The sequence below is a fragment of the Mirounga angustirostris genome, unplaced genomic scaffold, assembly GCF_029215605.1.
Source record: "Mirounga angustirostris isolate CCGP_5_RB_7025 unplaced genomic scaffold, mMirAng1.0.hap1 SCAF_4, whole genome shotgun sequence".
In the NCBI taxonomy this organism is placed as follows: domain Eukaryota; kingdom Metazoa; phylum Chordata; class Mammalia; order Carnivora; family Phocidae; genus Mirounga; species Mirounga angustirostris.
Window position 1 is genome coordinate 170,064,300 of NW_026991712.1, and position 16,840 is coordinate 170,081,139.

The following is a 16,840-nucleotide window of genomic DNA, read 5'->3' on the forward strand; positions in this document are numbered from 1 at the left end:
TTCCCATCATCAAAAATATTTTATCACCTTGACTTGGCAGTTGTATACATGAATGGCTTACCAAGCCCATTTTCAGTGAAGTCAGCATTGAGGGAGGGGCCTCCTTGCCTGGGTTTGAATCCAGCTTTACTACTACTTCTGTAAGACCTTAGAAAGTTACTTAATCTCTCATCTGTGAGATGGAGACAGTGGAAGAACCTACCTCTCAGGGTCAGTGTGGGCATTCAAGAGCTAATACCTAGTACATCACCCCTGGCTCTGGCACAGGGCACGCATGCAATGAAACTAGCTGTTACTGCTGTTACTAGGCTGGGCGGTTGCAGTCCTGTGAAGTGGTTTTCCCTATCAGCCAGGCCTGACTTCTCTGGGGTTGCAAAGCACATTTGTGGAGGAGCCCACATTAGAACCCAGGCCCTCTGACCCCTCGCCCAGGCTAGGTGACCGGTGTGTGTCATTCAGCTGGAGGGGCTGTATCTTCAGAAAGAAGCAGGCCTTAAGGACCTGCCTTTGTACAAGGGCTGACATGGAGGTTGGGAGAGTGGGGACCTCAGAGCAGAGGGCATCCCAGCTTCAGGGGCTCTGAGGGGTGCGGGGGAGGGGGGAGGCTCCGTGGCCTCCCTGCCAGGGTAGCAGACCTAGAGTGCCTGATGCCCACCTGCCCCCCAGGGCATGACCATTCGGCCCCTGGTAGACCTGTTGGCTGTGAAGAAAAAGCAAGAAACCAAGCGCTCTATCAACGAGGAGATCCACACACAGGTACTGGAAACTGGGCCTTGGCCCTTGGTTGCAGGAGAAGGCTCAGGGAGCTGGGGAGCAGCTAGGCCTCACATCCGTTGCTTCACTCGGCTCCCTCCTCCCTTATCCCAGTGCCGGGTGGGCCTTCAGCCCCTTGAGGTCGCCAGATGGTGCTCGTAGGCAGGTGTGGTGTGGGCAACCAGGAGCCCTAGGAGGGGGTGTCATGCCATCTCTACCTCTAGTAGGAACCAATCCCAGGCATTGGGCACAGGTGGATTCAGGGAAGGGGGCTCAGCCCGGCCGTGGCAGGGGGTTTGAGGTGCCACGGGTTCAGGATGAGTGAGATGTTGGTGCCACCTCCTGGCTGCTCCTGAAACTGCAAGTCTGGGCTGAGCAGCGCTGCACTAGGGGGGAAGGCGGGGGCCCATTCAGAAGTCTTGGTAGGGAAGGAGCCCAGCAGTGAGGCTTGACCTGGCCCTGGGCCCATTTCAGTTCCTGGACCACCTTCTGACAGGCATCGAGGACATCTGTGGCCATTACGGCCACCACCACTGGAAGGACAAGTAGGTGGCAGGCCTGGTGGGCAGGTGGGGGGGGGCAGGTGAGGGTCTCCCTGGGCCTGGGCATCTCCCCACCCTGAGGAGCTGGTTCCATGCATCTTCCTCCTCCTCCCGCCAGGCTCAACCGGTTTAACAAGAAATACGTGAAGAAGTGTCTGATAGCGGGGGAGCGCTCCAAGGAGCCCCAGCTCATCGCCTTCTACCACAAGATGGAGATGAAGCAGGCAATTGAGCTGGTGGAGAGCGGTGGCATGGGCAAGATCCCTTCTGCTGTCTCCACTGTCTCCATGCAGTGAGTGCCGCTGGCGACAGCTTCCGACCCCTCCCACCAGCCTGGCAGGCCACCGGCACCAAGGGGGAGGGCTGGGGGCAGGCCCATCTGTTGTCTGAGCAGGGTAGGGGAGAGAGCTGCGGGGCCACAGAGGACTGCCCCCCCAGGCCATCCCTGGGGTCACTTCCCAGGGTCACAGTTTTGTTGGGGACCTAACCTGTGCCCTGTTGTCCAGGAACATCCACCCCAAGTCCCTGCCTGCCGAGCGCATCCTGCCAGCACTGTCCAAGGACAAGGAGGAGGAGATCCGCAAAATCCTGAGGAACAACTTGCAGAAGACCAGGCAGCGGGTGAGGGGCTGCTTCGTGCCCGGTGCCCCTACAGCAGAGGAGGCCCCCTGCTCCAGCCCTGGCTCACCCTTGCCCCACCTGTGCGCAGAGCCACCCTGCCCCCCGCCAGGCATCCCAGTGGGCCCCCGGCCCAGCTTCCAGGGCCTGACAGCTGTTCCCCCGACAGCTGCGGTCCTACAACAGGCACACACTGGTGGCAGACCCCTACGAGGAGGCCTGGAACCAGATGCTGCTCCGCAGACAGAAGGCCCGGCAACTGGAGCAGAAGGTGGGTCTGGGACTGGAGCCGGCTCCTGCCCTTCCCGGGGAGTCTGGGTTCTCCCTGCCCCCGTGCCCCCGCCACCAGGCCCCTTTGGCGAGAGAGCCACTGTGGCTGTTTTGGCCTCCGCTTGTTTGCAAGACTGAGCCCCAGGGCAGGTTCCAGAAAGCTGCGTCCTCCTCCGCCTCCTCCCCACTCAGGGCAACAAAGAGGCCAGTGCCTGCTCACCACATCCTCAGGCATCTGAGTCTATCCACGTGCTCTAACCCCCTCGTCTCCCAGCGAAAAAACTAAAGCCCAGGGGAAAGGCACCTGCCACACATCACAAAGCAAGGCATGTGTGCATGCGATCGTTTGCTTGGGAACGTTTTTGTGAGCGGTTTCTAACTGCTGCACAGCAGAGTAGCCTCTGTGGATCCAGCAGAGAGTCGGCCCAGTCCCTCCCTTGCAGAGCTGCTCATGCAGTGGCCCAGGCAGGACAGGAAGTGCAAGGGGCCCAGAGCACTCTGAATTGGGGGGGGGGGGGGGGGACAGTCAGGGTAAGCTTAGGAACAGGGCCAGGATGAAGGGAGTGTGGGCAGAGGAAGGCCCAGGCTATGTTCCCAGTCACAGAACATGGCCCTCGGTAGAAACTGAGAGGGCTCAGCTTTCCAGAAAGCTTGTTAATGGTGTCAGGCTTTGGGCTTTATTCTAAGGGCATGGAGAACCACGAAGCGGTCTGAGAAAGGGGCTGACATGGGAAAGGGTGGGGGGGGGGTGGCCTGGATTAGTGTGGTGGCGGAGAGTGGGGGTGGAAAGGAGTGGGTACATTCGAGGGACATTTAGGAAGTGGGAGTAGCAAGACTTGGTCACCTATTTGAGGTGGGGCTGCGGGAAGAGGAAAGAGGTCATTCTCTAGCCTTCTGCTCTGGGCTGTTGGGAGTGGTGGTTCAGTAGGGGATGCCAAGGATGGAACAAGGTCTTGAGGGAAGATAAGAATCTGGGTTCAGTTTCAGCCTATTGCATCGAGATACCTGGGGGCCATTTGGGGTCCAGGTGTCCACTCCTGAGCTGACTTTATGGGTCTGGAGCTTGACGGAGGCTGGGCTGAGCCTTCAGGAACTCCTGAGCTGGGGCCTCAGTGCTGGCACTGACAGAGGCAGACGACGACGAGCCTAATGAGGAACCACCAGAGGGGCGCGGTCCCGAACACGCCGAAGGAGGGCGTGGCCACCAGCCTTGGGCGCCATCCCGAGGGGCTGCCCGTGCTCACCCCCATCTGTCCTGTCTTTGTCAGATCAACAACTACCTGACGGTGCCGGCCCACAAGCTGGACTCACCTACCATGTCGAGGGCCCGCATCGGCTCAGGTAAGGCGGGGCACAGGGTGCCCGGAGAGGGGCCTGGAGGCTGAACACTCAGTACCACTGTCTCCTGAGGATGAGACTCCCAACAGGAAGGGGCCTCAGGGAGCCACTGGGGAGGACAGGCTTCTCCCTCTGACCTCCTCCCAAGCCATGAGCTCCTTCTACATCAGGTGGAGTTGGGGCTTCCCCCAAGGGGGCAGAAGCATGGCCCTGCTGTCCTCCCCAGGGACAGAGGTGCTCCATGTGGGGCTTATGGGGAGGCCTGTGAAGGGCTTTGGTGCCTGGCAGGGAGGCAAGAAGGGTCTGCACCATTGGGATATCCAGCATGTGGGGGAGACAGTAGCAGGCCTTCTCCCAGGCCTGGGCCCTGGGGGCAGATGGTGACTCAGGAGGGGGCTCTAATTCTTGGTCTGGGGAAGGTCACCTGTGGGAGCCCCTGGTCCGAGAGGAATGCAGTCCTGCCTTTGGGACCGCAGTGTGAGGGGAAGAGAAACTGCTGATGAGGGCTCATCCAGCCCACGTGGAGTAATCCTGAAACATGGCAGCACTACCACGCTCACAGGAAGGCTCTCTGGGAATTGCTGGCACACGCCGGGCAGGGCTCAGGGGCAGAAGCCAGCTTGTGCCTTTGCTCTTGGTCCCCAGACCCGCTGGCCTATGAGCCGAAGGCCGACTTGCCGGTTATCACCATCGACCCAGCCTCCCCGCAGTCGCCCGAGTCTGTGGACCTGGTGAATGAGGAGCTGAAGGGCAAGGTCTTGGGGCTGAACCGGGACCCAGCCAGGGTGGCGGAGGAGGACGAGGATGACGATGGGGGCATTGTGATGCGGACCAAGGAGCTCTCTTCCCCAGGAACAGATGATGTCTTCACCCCTGTGCCCAGTGACAGCCCCAGCTCCCAGAGGATACAGCGCTGCCTCAGTGACCCAGGTCCCCACCCCGAGCCTGGGGAGGGAGAGCCTTTCATCCCCAAGGGGCCGTAGCGCTGGGGTCAGTGGGCAGTGCCCGTCCCACCACAGACTCTCCCACCAGAGCAGGGGCTGCTGGGGGAGCTGGGGGCTCCCTTTGTCCTTCCTGACCTGGATTGGCCCTGCCCCTCCCCTGACCGCATGGCAGCTGGGCCCACAGCCCCCACTGCAGCACGGCTTCCCCCTGCCTCCTGGGAAGCACCCTCCCTCCCAGCAGAACTGCCTTCCCAATCCATTTGGCAGAACTGTTGGGCTGTGAGGCAGATCCTGCCCCTTCCCGATTCAGGCTCTCTCCCAAACCCAGCCGAGGGCCTCGAGATTCCCAGCCCTCAGAGGCCTAGTCCCTACTCCATCAACCTCATTCAGACCAATCTTAGTTCCTAACCAAAAAGCCTCTGGCTCAGCCTTGGTCCCACCTGGAAAGGGAAGGAGCCAAGACCTTTCTTGGCCTAGGCCGGGCCCTACATTAACAGCGGAAAGACTGGGGGACCAGGTATCTGACTGGGGTAGGGATCAGTGACACCCGGCAGGCCCACCCTCTTCCTGCCAACTCTGTCACCCTGGCCAGCCCCCCTGACCTGTGTTACTCAGAGCTGCAGGCTGAGGGTGTCTCTGAGCTTCTCCGACTGGAGCTGGGGCGCTTTGGACAGTGATGTGACTTTGCTTTCCAGACTGCTCCAGTGGGGACCACTGGACCCTCCAGGGGCGACTGTCAGGGGTGGGACTGTCAGGGGCTCCAGAAAGTGCTGCCTTTTTATCTGTTTTGTTTGCTCACACTCCATTCAATTTGCACAGAGGGCATTCCTGTTTTTAAAACATTTTGAAAACCCCTGGCTTACCAGAGCTCTAGCCCTCCTACTCCAGAGAATTACCCCTCCTCGTCTGTGCCTGTCTGCCCAATACTCCCCCAGGTTGGTCCTCTGGGCTCTTAACTGTGGCCCCAAGGCTATGATTTTAGAAGTGACCTCTTCCACTCCAATTCATGATTCTCTAACTCGCTGATGCTGGGCTCCCCAGCACCTTCTATGCTCTTGGGCCTGACCTCCAGTTCCTGCTGGCCTGTTCTTTCTCTCATCCCTCTCCACCCCCTTGGCCCCTGGACCTCTTACATGCACCGCACCCAGCTTGCTGTGGAGCCCAGTCCTTAGGGGAGAAGGCCTCTCCGAGCATCTCCCACCCCACCAGGACTGGTGGGTGGGCAGAGTCCTGGGCCCCCAGAGGCCTTTGCTCCCAGGCACACACTCCTGCCTCCACTGCCACCATGGCCAGGCCCAGGCCCGTTGGTGTCTGTCCTTCCCCAGGATTGTGCAATAGTCAGAGTGTCCCTCTTCCCAGCCGACTGGGCAGTGGGTGCCCCTCTGTCCCTCTCCTCTCCATGCAAGTCCTGTTTTGGGCAGGAGTTCACCACGCAAGGGTGACGTGGACAACCAGGTTCAAAGCCGCCACAGCTGCTGTGGTTCTGCCGCCCACACGGAAGAAACCGGATCTTTTTCATATTCTAATAAAGCAGTGTGAGTTTTTGTAGAGTTGAGGGCTGCTTCCTAGGGACCAGGACTTCGGGAAGGAGGGTGGCCTGGGGGTACTTAGCTCAGTGGCTGGCACAAGAAACACCGAATCCCCGTCAGCTGCGGGCGTGGTCCTTACTGTGTGCCAGGCACCAGATAGAGCAGTGAGCAGTGCAGGGCGCTCCCTGCCCTCGGGTGCCTTCAGCCTCTCAGGGAGGCAGCCTGGCGATGGGGGGGGAGGGGGGGACAAGGAGGACTGTCCTGAGTCATCTTAGGAAAGGACTAGAGAATGAGCTGAGGTTACCAGGTGAAGAAGGTGTCAGGGAGTTCCTGAATGTTCTAATCAGGAGCTGCCCTGGCAAAGACCCTAGGATCTGAGAAAAGGCCCGTTTGGCTGGGTCAGAGGGTGACAGGAAGGGAGGCAAAGATAGGACCTAGCGGTCCTCGGTTAAATTTTGGTTTATAGGAAGGGCAACGGGAAGGTTCTGTCACCTGTAAAGCGTGGATGAAAGTGCTCAGGTGTGTAAGGGTCGGCACAGTGCCGGGTCCAGTGGGCTCAGTTCAGTGGAGGTTGGATCCCTGAGGTGCATTTCCAGGAGCTGACCACCAGAGGGCAGTGGGGCCTTGGCACACATCCCGGGCACCCCTGGAACCTGGGCTGCCCGGGGAAAGCGTCTCTTTTGCTCAGACCGGGAGTCTGGAGTGGTCAGTGCCAAAAGGCCTGTCAGGAAGGACCATAGCATCCATTCCTGTATCAGCCAGTGCCCCAACAAGAAAAGATGGTACATTCAAAGCAATATGGAAGAGCCTTCAACTAAAGGATTCTTTACAGAGGTGTGGGCAGGGTGAAGGGAACCTAGCAGGCATGGGGCCCAGGGGGCTCACACCACAGTGAAGCTGTTATAACCCCTCCACCTGAAGAGCAAGAGGAAGGGAGCTGCCCTACTGGTGCCTCCCCTTGGCCAAACCCATCTGAAAGCCAGAAAGGAAGGCCTCCGAATGACTTCACTGAGTTTGGCCCACAGAGGTCAGCCTTGCAGTAAATGGAGCAAGGGGAGAGTGGATTTAGGGGACAGGATATCTGAGCAGGGCTGTTCCTTTTGCCCCTACACCATCCACCCATCCTTCAGATGAAAAACTCATGTCCCTATTGCTTAATGATTCCAGAATTTCTGCTTGGGGTGATGAAAAGTTTTGAAAATAGTTTGTGGTGATGGGTGCACAACATTGTGAAGGTACAAAGTGCTCTGGATGGTTCACTTCAACATAGCTCATTTTAGGTTATGTGCCTTTCAGCTCAATTTTTTTTTTTAAAGATTTTTTTAATTTATTTATTTTGAGAGAGAGAATGAGAGACAGAGAGCATGAGAGGGAGGAGGGTCAGAGGGAGAAGCAGACTCCCTGCCGAGCAGGGAGCCCGATGCGGGACTCGATCCCGGGACTCCAGGATCATGACCTGAGCCGAAGGCAGTCGCTTAACCAACTGAGCCACCCAGGCGCCCTCAGCTCAATTTTTTTTTAAATGGAAGGAAAGCTCATCCCCAACAGGAAAACCAGTCTCATCAGCCACCACCTCCTTGTCAGACACCATATTCTTGTCGTGCTTCAGTCATACCCTTTAACTTAAAATGTCATCACCAGGCTCTTTCAGTAAGATGAGGGGTGGGGTGCAGAAAACAACAGAAACCCACCAAGGAACCCCTTCTGCAGCTGGTCACAATGCTTAGTTCAGCACTCGATGGCATCCTCCTTCCACCCCCTTCTATGCCCCTCTTACCAGCTGCCAGCTCTCTGGCTGGTTGGGCTCTTTACCTGGTGGGTTGTCCTAAGCCTTTATTCCTGTGCAATTCAGGTTTTCTTCTTGGTCTTAGGTTCGTTGGGTTGCCAAGTTTCCCGTTGACGGTCATTATTGGACATGGGAGATCCAAGAGGCACCCAGTAAATCTTCTGGATTCCAGATGTTGCCTTCCTGCCCATCCCCCATTTTCCTTCTAGTAATCTAGATTAATCACACTATCTGGTACAGTTGACCCCCTCTCTGACTTTAGGTTAAGTAACATACAGAGCTCAAAATGACCCAAGGGAAGACTCTACTTCCAATTTAAAGGAAGCACATATGTGTTCCCTGGAGGAAGTATTCCTCCAGGCCCACTGAACACAAAGTTGAGAGGATGGAAAGCAAAAATTCCCCCAGGAAGTTATTCGGAATAATATTGAGCAGAGCCACTCCCATCCCTACCACTTGGTCCCTGGGCCTCTGTGTTCTGGCTATGAGAGGTGGAACCAGATATTGACCACTGATTTAAAGCATGGACTGCATCCTGCCCGTCCACCTCACATTGCACAGTAGTATCTCCCAGCTGGTGCTGTAACACTATTCTATCCATTCAACTGCTTCTGAGCGACAGGGCACATTGTAAGTCCAATGCATTAAGATCATTGCTGTATGCCCCTCACCATAGAATGAAATTAGGCAATGTGTGGGATAGCATAGTGATGAATAAGGCATTCTGGAAAGTCCAGAGACGATGGTGCTGGCTGAAGCCTTGCAGGCAGGGAAAGGAAGTGCGTATCAGAAATATATGTTTATTACCATGAGCTAGTAAGTAACTTTTCCCTTCATAAAAGAAGGGGTTAGTGTAATCGACCCACCAATGGGTAGGTAGATGGTCCCCCTAGAACAGTGGTTCTCAAGGTTTTGGTCTCAGAAATCCTTCACATTCTTAAAAATTATTGAAAAATTGTACTCTTAAAAATTATAAAGGGCCTTTGTGGTGGTTATATTTATTTTGCTGGATGAGAAATTAAGCTTTAAAGATTTTTTAAAATTTATTTGTCAGAGAGCATGTAAGCAAGGGGAGTGGCAGGCAGAGAGAGAAGCAGGCTCCCCGCTGAGCAAGGAGCCCAATGCAGGATTCGGTCCCAGGACCCTGGGATCGTGACCTGAGCCAAAGGCAGATGCTTAACTGACTGAGCCACCCAGGTGTCCCCAGGAAATTAAGCTTTAAAATAGTCATTTAAAATGAATATATCTATTACATGTTAATACAAATGTAAAGTTTTGAATGAAAAATAACTTTCAAAACAACTGTGAAGAGAGCAGCCTTACTCAACATTTTTGCCAATCTTGAAAGATATTTGGCTCAATGCAAGACAGCTAGATTCTCAAATCTGCTTCAGCATTTAGTCTGTTGTATGTATGTCAGCCCTCTGGAAAATTCCTATATACACTCATGAAAGAATGACAATGAAATAGACAAAGAATGCCTTAGTAGTAATATGAAGGTAGATTTGACCTCACAGAACTCCTAAAAGACTATTGGGGAACCCCCAGGGGTTCCTAGTTTACACTTTGAGAACCATTGACCCAGGGAATGGTGCCACATAGGAAACTCAGCTTGGTCTTTGCTGTGGGCAGCCAGGGTGCTCAGCAGTGCCAATTGCCCATCAGATTAGGTGAGGGAAATATGTTGAGCCTATGTGCATTAGTTTTCTATAGCTGCTGTAATAAATTACCACACATTTAATAACTTCAAACAACACAAATTTATTATCTTACAGTTCTGGAAGTCAGAAGCTTGACATAAGCCTTACTGGGCTGAAACCAAGGTGTCAGCAAAGCTGCATTCCTTTCTGAAGTCTCTAGAGGAGAATCTATTGTTCTTGCTTCTAGAGGCTACCTGCATTCCTTAGCAGGTGCCCTCCTTCCATCTTCAAAATTGGTCATGGCCAATCCTTTCCCACATTATACCACCCTGACACAGACTACCTCCTCCTTCCACATTTAAAGACCCTTGTGATTACATTGGGCCCATCCAGATAATGCAGGATACTCTCCCTAGTTTTACAATCAGCTGTTCAGCAACCTTAATTCTATCTGCTACCTTAATTCACCTTTGCCATATAAAATGTATTCACAGATTCCAAGAATTAGAACATCTTTGGGATGTCATTATTCTGCCTACCTTACTATGAATAGCCCCCATCCCTGCCACCATGGCCACTCTATGTGGGCCCATTGAGCAAGAACCGAGGTAGCTGGGAAAAGAAGTTGACATCTACAGAATGGGTCTCATCCGCCTGATTATTGACAGCTTTCTTCATAATGGATGCTCTCGCAGGGCATTTGTGTGGGTCAGAAATAGCTTCACCACCTGTGCCCATTTCAAGAAGTCCATCCATATATTTCTCCCTTAGACCTCACCGCCAATCTCCCAGTCTTGTCATTTTCGGGTTTCTGACCAGCCAGCAAACTTGTTCGTCACTGATCGCCATCCCTCCTTCCACGCAGAATGGACAGCCGATATAACCCGAAGTTCTACCCTGATGCTCTAAGAGCTTTATCCCTTCATCGATGTCTCGTAGAGACACCCTGAGTGTGGCTTTAATGCAGCAGTTGTCCACTTGTGGCTGGTGCTTACATACCACGCAGACTCACTTGGAAATCGTGTCTGTGTTTTCTCCCCCAACTTGAGGGAGAAGCAGTGAAGCAATAAGAGGAGGTACCATGGGAATTTGAACCACCTGCTCATGCAATTTCCCTGTGCCTTCTGGACTTGCTCAGACCTGATTTCATATATGCCATTTAATGATAGAATGCTACCATGCATGTCCAATTTTATGATTAGCGGGATCAGATAATATCCAGTTCTGGTGGCATGGGTCACTTGGTGTCCACAGTCAGGCCTCCAGTCTCCACCATGTCCAGTTGGGAGCCAGGAGCTGTTTTTATTTTTTTTATTTTTTTTTAAAGCTTTTATTTATTTGACAGAGAGAGACACAGGAGAGAGGGAACACAAGCAGGGGGAGTGGGCGTGGGAGAGGGAGAAGCAGGCTTCCCTCTGAGCAGGGAGCCCGATGGGGGGCTCGATCCCAGGACCCTGGGATCATGACCTGAGCCCAAGGCAGCCGCTTAACGACTGAGCCACCCAGGTGCCCCCAGGAGCTGTTTTTAAATGGAGAATAGTTATTGGCAGAAGAGAGTATGAATTAACCTAAAACCCTAAGGGTCTGTAACTGTCCTGCAACTTTCCTGTTGGAGCTTGTCTACACAGCAACTTTTTCGCCATTGTCACTGCCAACTGCCAACTGCCACTTCCAGGGCAGCTTGCTCTGTGGTCTTATGTTGCTGTAGGCCTCACTCGAAATGTTCAGTCTTCCAGGTTTCTCAGTAAATGGGTAGAATAGCACAGCCCAGTGGGATATATGTTGCCTCGAAAATCCAGAACCCCATCAAACATTTTGCCTCTTTCTTTGCAGGGGGCAGTATAAGGTTCAGCAACTTGTCTTTTGTTTTATAGGAGATATCTTGACATGCCCCAGACCACCAGATTGCCTAGGAATTTCACTGACATGACGTGCCTCTGAATTTTTGTGCGATTTATCACCCGTTGGCATACATATGTTCTACCAAGAATCTAAAGTGCTCCCAATCTCCTGCTCACTAGGCCCAATTACCAAAATCTCATCAATATAATGAACCAGCATAGTGTTCTGAACTATATCAAGATGATGGTTGTCACTTTGGACCATGTTATGACAGAAACCCGCAGAATAGACAAAACCCTGAAGTAATAGAGGGAAGACGTACTGCTGTCTCTGCTATACAAAGGCAGATGATTTCCGATGATCTTTACTTAGTGGAATAGAAAAGAACGCGTCTTGGGTCAAAGATGTACATCAGACTAGGAGCTGTGCTGACTTGTTCCAGTAAAAAAATTCATGTGTAGAACCACAGCTGCAATTGACATCCTACCTAATCTAGAGCCATTCCCCAAGACCCAACAGGTTTTAGCATCAGCCAAGTAAGTGAGGTAAACTGAGGCTTGAGAGGAATGATAATCTCTGCATAGTTCAGATCTTTGATGGCGGCACTAATTTCTGAAATTCCCTGAGGAATACAGTATTGCCTTTGGTTGGCTCCTCTGATGGTGGTGACATTGCAGTTCAGGGGCTTCCATTTGGCCTTTCCATCCCTCAGAGCCTCGTTGAGTCAGGAAACTAGTGGGGGGATTCTTCCAGTTAATTTACAGACACAGGGTCTGTGGTTCCTTGGACCCACTGGGGCTAAGAATGGATTGAAAGCCTTGAACTCACGACTCCATGCAAGAGAGGAAATCCAGGAAGCCCCCAGGGTGACCCTGAAGGAATCTGCTCTCTGGTAGTGACAGTGCAGGCGGAGGACCAAGCCCAGGCCCTCACTGTCAAAGTCCCAGGGTTGCAGAGCCAATGAAATGTGCCACCCCCAAGTATCTTCTGCTAAGGAGAACCCAACACACCCTGAATCTTCCCTGTTGGTGAGGGCAGAATGCCCTGCTTTCGGTCTGAGGAAACCAGCCTTTCCTAGCATAAAAGTCATTCAGTGACTTCATTTGGGGGAAGTTGCCTCACGAGGGATGTTGATTTTCCTCAGAACGCACCCCATCACCTCTCATTGCCTCCAGGCAAATATGAGAAATTTTTCCCCCCAGCGTAGCCCAGTTTAAGGCTTTCAATCTGTTTTTTTCCTTTGTGTACATTTCCTAGGGCCATCAGATGGAGAGTCAGAAGGCCACTCCAGGCTGTAATCACTACTGTCACGGGGGGTACCGCAGATTGCTGATGCCCATTACCCCTGTCAAGGAGGCTGCTCAAGCGCCAATCACGATGTGGGAGCCACCCAATTTCAGACGTCAGCACCAAGGATCTGTTTCCCAGGGCCATTCTGATATCAATTCTTGTAGCCATCAGGGCCCTGGATGGAAACAGATCGCATATTCAAAGGGCGTAATTGAAAAGGGTTTGAGGAAGAGACTTTTACAAAGTGGTGGGCAGAGTTGAAGGGGCCAAGAAAGGCTGGTAGCACTCAGGGCTAGCAGCAGCAAGAAGCCTTTGCCACCTGGGGAACAAGAGAAGGTTCCAGAACCTGGTGAGAGCTGCGGCCTTGGGATAGTCAGCTTCCACTGACCAGTGCAGAATGGAGAAAGGTGAAGAGTGAGCCTGTAGAGTGAGCATCTGACACGATGCCCCATTTTACAGAGAGACCAAGGCTTAGCTGCCCCCATGCAATTCAGCAGGTAGGCCCAGAGTGTGCAGGCTTGCGTGCGTGCGTGCGTGCGTGTGTGTGTGTGTGTTGGTGTGAAGGGAGGGCACAGACCCCTGTCCTGTAAGCACCAGCAGGCTGGTGGGGTAGACACCCACCCTCAGCTTCATTTCCCCATCTGTCACAGAGTCTTCCTAATTTCTACCCACATCATAAGCTCAATAAAAAGATCATGTGAGAGCCAGGAAAGCAATTTTCCATCAAGGAACATTTTTTGAGGACCCACTACAGGCCGAACTGTGTGCTCAGGGGAAGAATGGAGAGGGACTTCAGGAAGGGGGACCCACAAGAATTGAACCCAGGACCAGGAATCGCTGGACTCCTGGAAGGTGGAAAGTCTGGGGGGCTGCAGAGAGAGAGAGAAATAGGCAGCCTTGATCATGCATCTCTGGAACTGTTTCTCCTTCCACGTCTCAGAGAAGCCCCTGAGATGACCCTGCATCAGGAAAGGGGGAAGGGCGGGTCAGAGGTGGCTCCGAAACGAGGTGGCAGGTGGTGAGAGAAGATTGTGCTCGAATGCGGTCTATGTCTGCTGGACTGGCCGTGTGGCCCACAGGATGTCAACCAGACTCTCGGCTCCAGCAGACCACCCGTCCGGGGCCCACTGGCTGGCCATTCCGGCCCGCAAGCCAGCCCACAAATATCCCCGGTGCCTGGCCTGTTCTGCTGGTCCTTCTCTGCTATAGCGTCCGAATTTGAGCACCAACTGTGTGATGTTAGATGTCTGTTAGTTTAAGCTCAGCTCCGGGAGCAGACAGTTGCTCTGAGGGAATTCACACCGAGAGGGGTGAGGGTGAAGGTTCTCGGCCCCAGTGCCCAGCAGGGCAATTCTCTCATCCTGGCCACCACCAGAGCTTAGCTTCTTTTATTTCCCATCAACCCCAGAGGCTGTACCAGTTAGCACACTGGTATTAGAAATGGGCCTCACTGGGGCCCAAGACATGGGGACTGGCTGGGATGTTATAAAAACAGTCCACCGACCTTGCCTGGACAGCGTCTGCAAATCCAGCCACCAGGGCGCCTGGCAGGCTTAGTGGGTGGGGCATGCGACTCTTGATCTCAGGGTTGTGAGTTCAAGCCCCACAATGGGTGTAGAGATTACTAAAAATATTTTTGTAAATCTTAAAAAAGAAAATGCAGCTACCAGCAGTGTTTGCTGTGAGTCCGGGGGTTGACTGAAAGGGGGCAAGAGGGAATTTCTGGGGTGAGAGAAATATTCCTGAGCTTGATCAGAGTGTTGTTACTTAGGATCCGTGCATATTACTATGTATACATTTTATGTCCGTGTTTTAAAAGTGACATTAAAACATCTTGCCACCGGCCCTGGAGTTCACATTCTGCCTAGTTAATCTCTGCAGCACCCAGCATTCTGCCGCTGCTGGGGAGGGTTCTGGGAGCCTGGCCGCGTAGCTGTCGGCCCAGTCGTATGAAAGCTCACCACTCTTGCAAAGGCGAGACAGACCGTGGTCTGGTGGAGCAGATGGACACGAGACATGCGCACACATCCATGTATGTGTGCTCAGTGCACTGAAGGAGACAAAGAGAATAATGGGGGGAGTCCTTCAGATCCAGGGGGACCCGAAAGGCTCTCTGAGGGGGTCCCGTGTAAGCTGCAGCTGAAGGGAAAGAAGGCACCAGCTGTGATGAGTCATACAGAGAATGTTCGATCAGAGAGATGGGCAGGAACCTGACATTTCTGAGGACCCAGGAGAAGGCCTTTTGTGGCTGGAGAGAAGGGAGAAAAGCACAGGAGAGCAGGGAGTGATTCTATTTCTATTCTATTCTATTTCAAGTCCCATGATTTAGGCAGGGTAGTTATATTATCTGATGTGTGCTTTGAAAGGATGACTTGGGGCCATGTGGAGAATTGATTGAAGGGGGTCTGGAGTGGAAGAAGAAAGTAAGGAGACTGGACCAGCATCCCAGGTCAAGGTGACAGTGGCTGGGACTAAGGTACAGACAGTGCTGATGTGGACGTGTGTCATTTAGAGGACTAATGACAGACCCTGATGGGCCGCATAGAAGACGTGAGAGTAAGGCAGGAATCAAGGAAAACTCCAGCATCCAGGTTCCAGTGGCTGTGGGGGCGGGGGGTGCTGTTCACGGGCTGAGCTTGAGATGCTGGTGGGAGAGCTGAGGGGACCTATCAAGTAAGTCTTCACAGAGATGATCTGGAGCTCAGAAGGGGCTGGGCTAGAGATGAAATGGTGTGTGTCTTACAGTATCTACATGGCATTAAAAGCCACAGAACCAGATGAACTAACCTAGGGAGAGCGGGTGGGTAGAGAAGGGCCGAGGGCCCACCGCCAGGGGCCCGCGGAACCACTAGTGTTTCCAGTTTGGGTGGAAGAGAGCAAACTGTGCAAGACTGAAGAGGACGGGCCAGAGACTTGGAAGGAAGGTCAGGAGCACATGGTATCATCAAAAGGAGAATATCTCAAGGAGGAGAAAATGGGCAGCAGCGTTGAATGCGGCTGGGACCGTGAGTCTGATGATAATAGAACCTTTTCTATTATCTGCCCATCGGGCAGAAGAACTGTGACACCACCACAGGGATTCAAGCAGCCAAATCCAGCAGGTGGGGAATTCTGGAACAATGAGCACACGTCTTCAAAAAATAAGTGGCAAGACCAAAAACTAAAAACTAAAACTAAAAAGTAAAAAGAGGATTATTGTAGATTAAATGAAATGTAAGGACTAGATCAACCAAATACAATGAATGAAAAAAAAACACAGTGAATGGCTCTTGTTTTGATCTTGATTCAAACCAACCTGCTGCAAAAAGACATTTGTGGAGGGAAATGTGATGATGTATTAGGTAACATTGAGGAATTATTGTTATCTTCATATTGACAATGCTACTGGGCTCATATTTTAAAAGTCATTGTTGGGGCACCTGGGTGGCTCAGTTGGTTAAGTCTCTGACTCTTGATTTTGGCTCAGGTCATGATCTCAGGGATCATGGAGCCTGCTTGGGAGTCTCTCTCTCCCTCTCCCTCTGCCCCTCCCCACTCACTCTCTCTAAATAAATATATAAATTAATTAATTAATTAAATAAAATAAAAGTCATTGTCTTAGGAGCACCTGGCTGCTCAGTCGGTGGAGCATGCAAGCCTTGATCTTGGAGTTGTGAGTTCAAGCCCCATGTTGGGTGTAGAGCTTACTTAAAAATAAAATCTTTAAAAAAAAAAAGTCATTGTCTTAGAAATCCATACTGAAGTACTGATTTATTTACGAATGGTATAAATAACTTGGATTTGATTTAAAATGACCAGAAGAATAGAAGAGAAAGAAGTGGTAGGGCAGAGATAGAACACTAACCACACACCGATGTCAGTTGGAGATGAGTGTTTGAGTTCATGGACATTCATTGTATTGTTCTATTTTACTTACGTGTGAAATTTTCCATAATAAAAAAAGTAAAAGAAAGAAAAAATTCAAAAGGAAATGCTTATTGGATTTGGCAAGATGGAAACCAGTAGCCTGACAAGGGAAATCTCAATAAATGAAGCCAGATTGGAGGGGGTTGAGGAGTGGATGGGACACATCGAGTCTAGACTGCACTTTTAAGTTCGTCGTGTTAGGGAGAGGGGATTGAGGCAGTAACTGCAGGAGGTAAAAGTCAAGGGCTTCTGTGAAAGGCAGAATTCTAAGATGGCCCCCGAGATTCCTGCCTCCTGGTGTTCATGCCTTGTATAATCCCCTCCCCTTGAATGTGGGCAGAAACTATCATGGAACATCACACCTGTGATTAGGTTACATTAT

The 16,840-nt window shown here is 52.2% G+C and overlaps 1 protein-coding gene across 1 annotated transcript in view; it reads left to right on the forward strand.

The window, feature by feature from the left end:
- SLC9A1 (solute carrier family 9 member A1) overlaps positions 1–10,025 on the forward strand; it is a 54,082-nt gene extending 44,057 nt beyond the window's left edge. Inside the window, exons 6-12 of the mRNA XM_064589705.1 lie at positions 667–756; positions 1,228–1,298; positions 1,414–1,587; positions 1,802–1,916; positions 2,083–2,184; positions 3,452–3,524; positions 4,167–10,025. Of these exons, the coding sequence (XP_064445775.1) occupies positions 667–756; positions 1,228–1,298; positions 1,414–1,587; positions 1,802–1,916; positions 2,083–2,184; positions 3,452–3,524; positions 4,167–4,504 (963 nt within the window). The 3' untranslated portion in view covers positions 4,505–10,025. The remainder of the gene's footprint in view (positions 1–666; positions 757–1,227; positions 1,299–1,413; positions 1,588–1,801; positions 1,917–2,082; positions 2,185–3,451; positions 3,525–4,166) is intronic.
- The last annotated feature ends 6,815 nt before the right edge of the window (positions 10,026–16,840 follow it).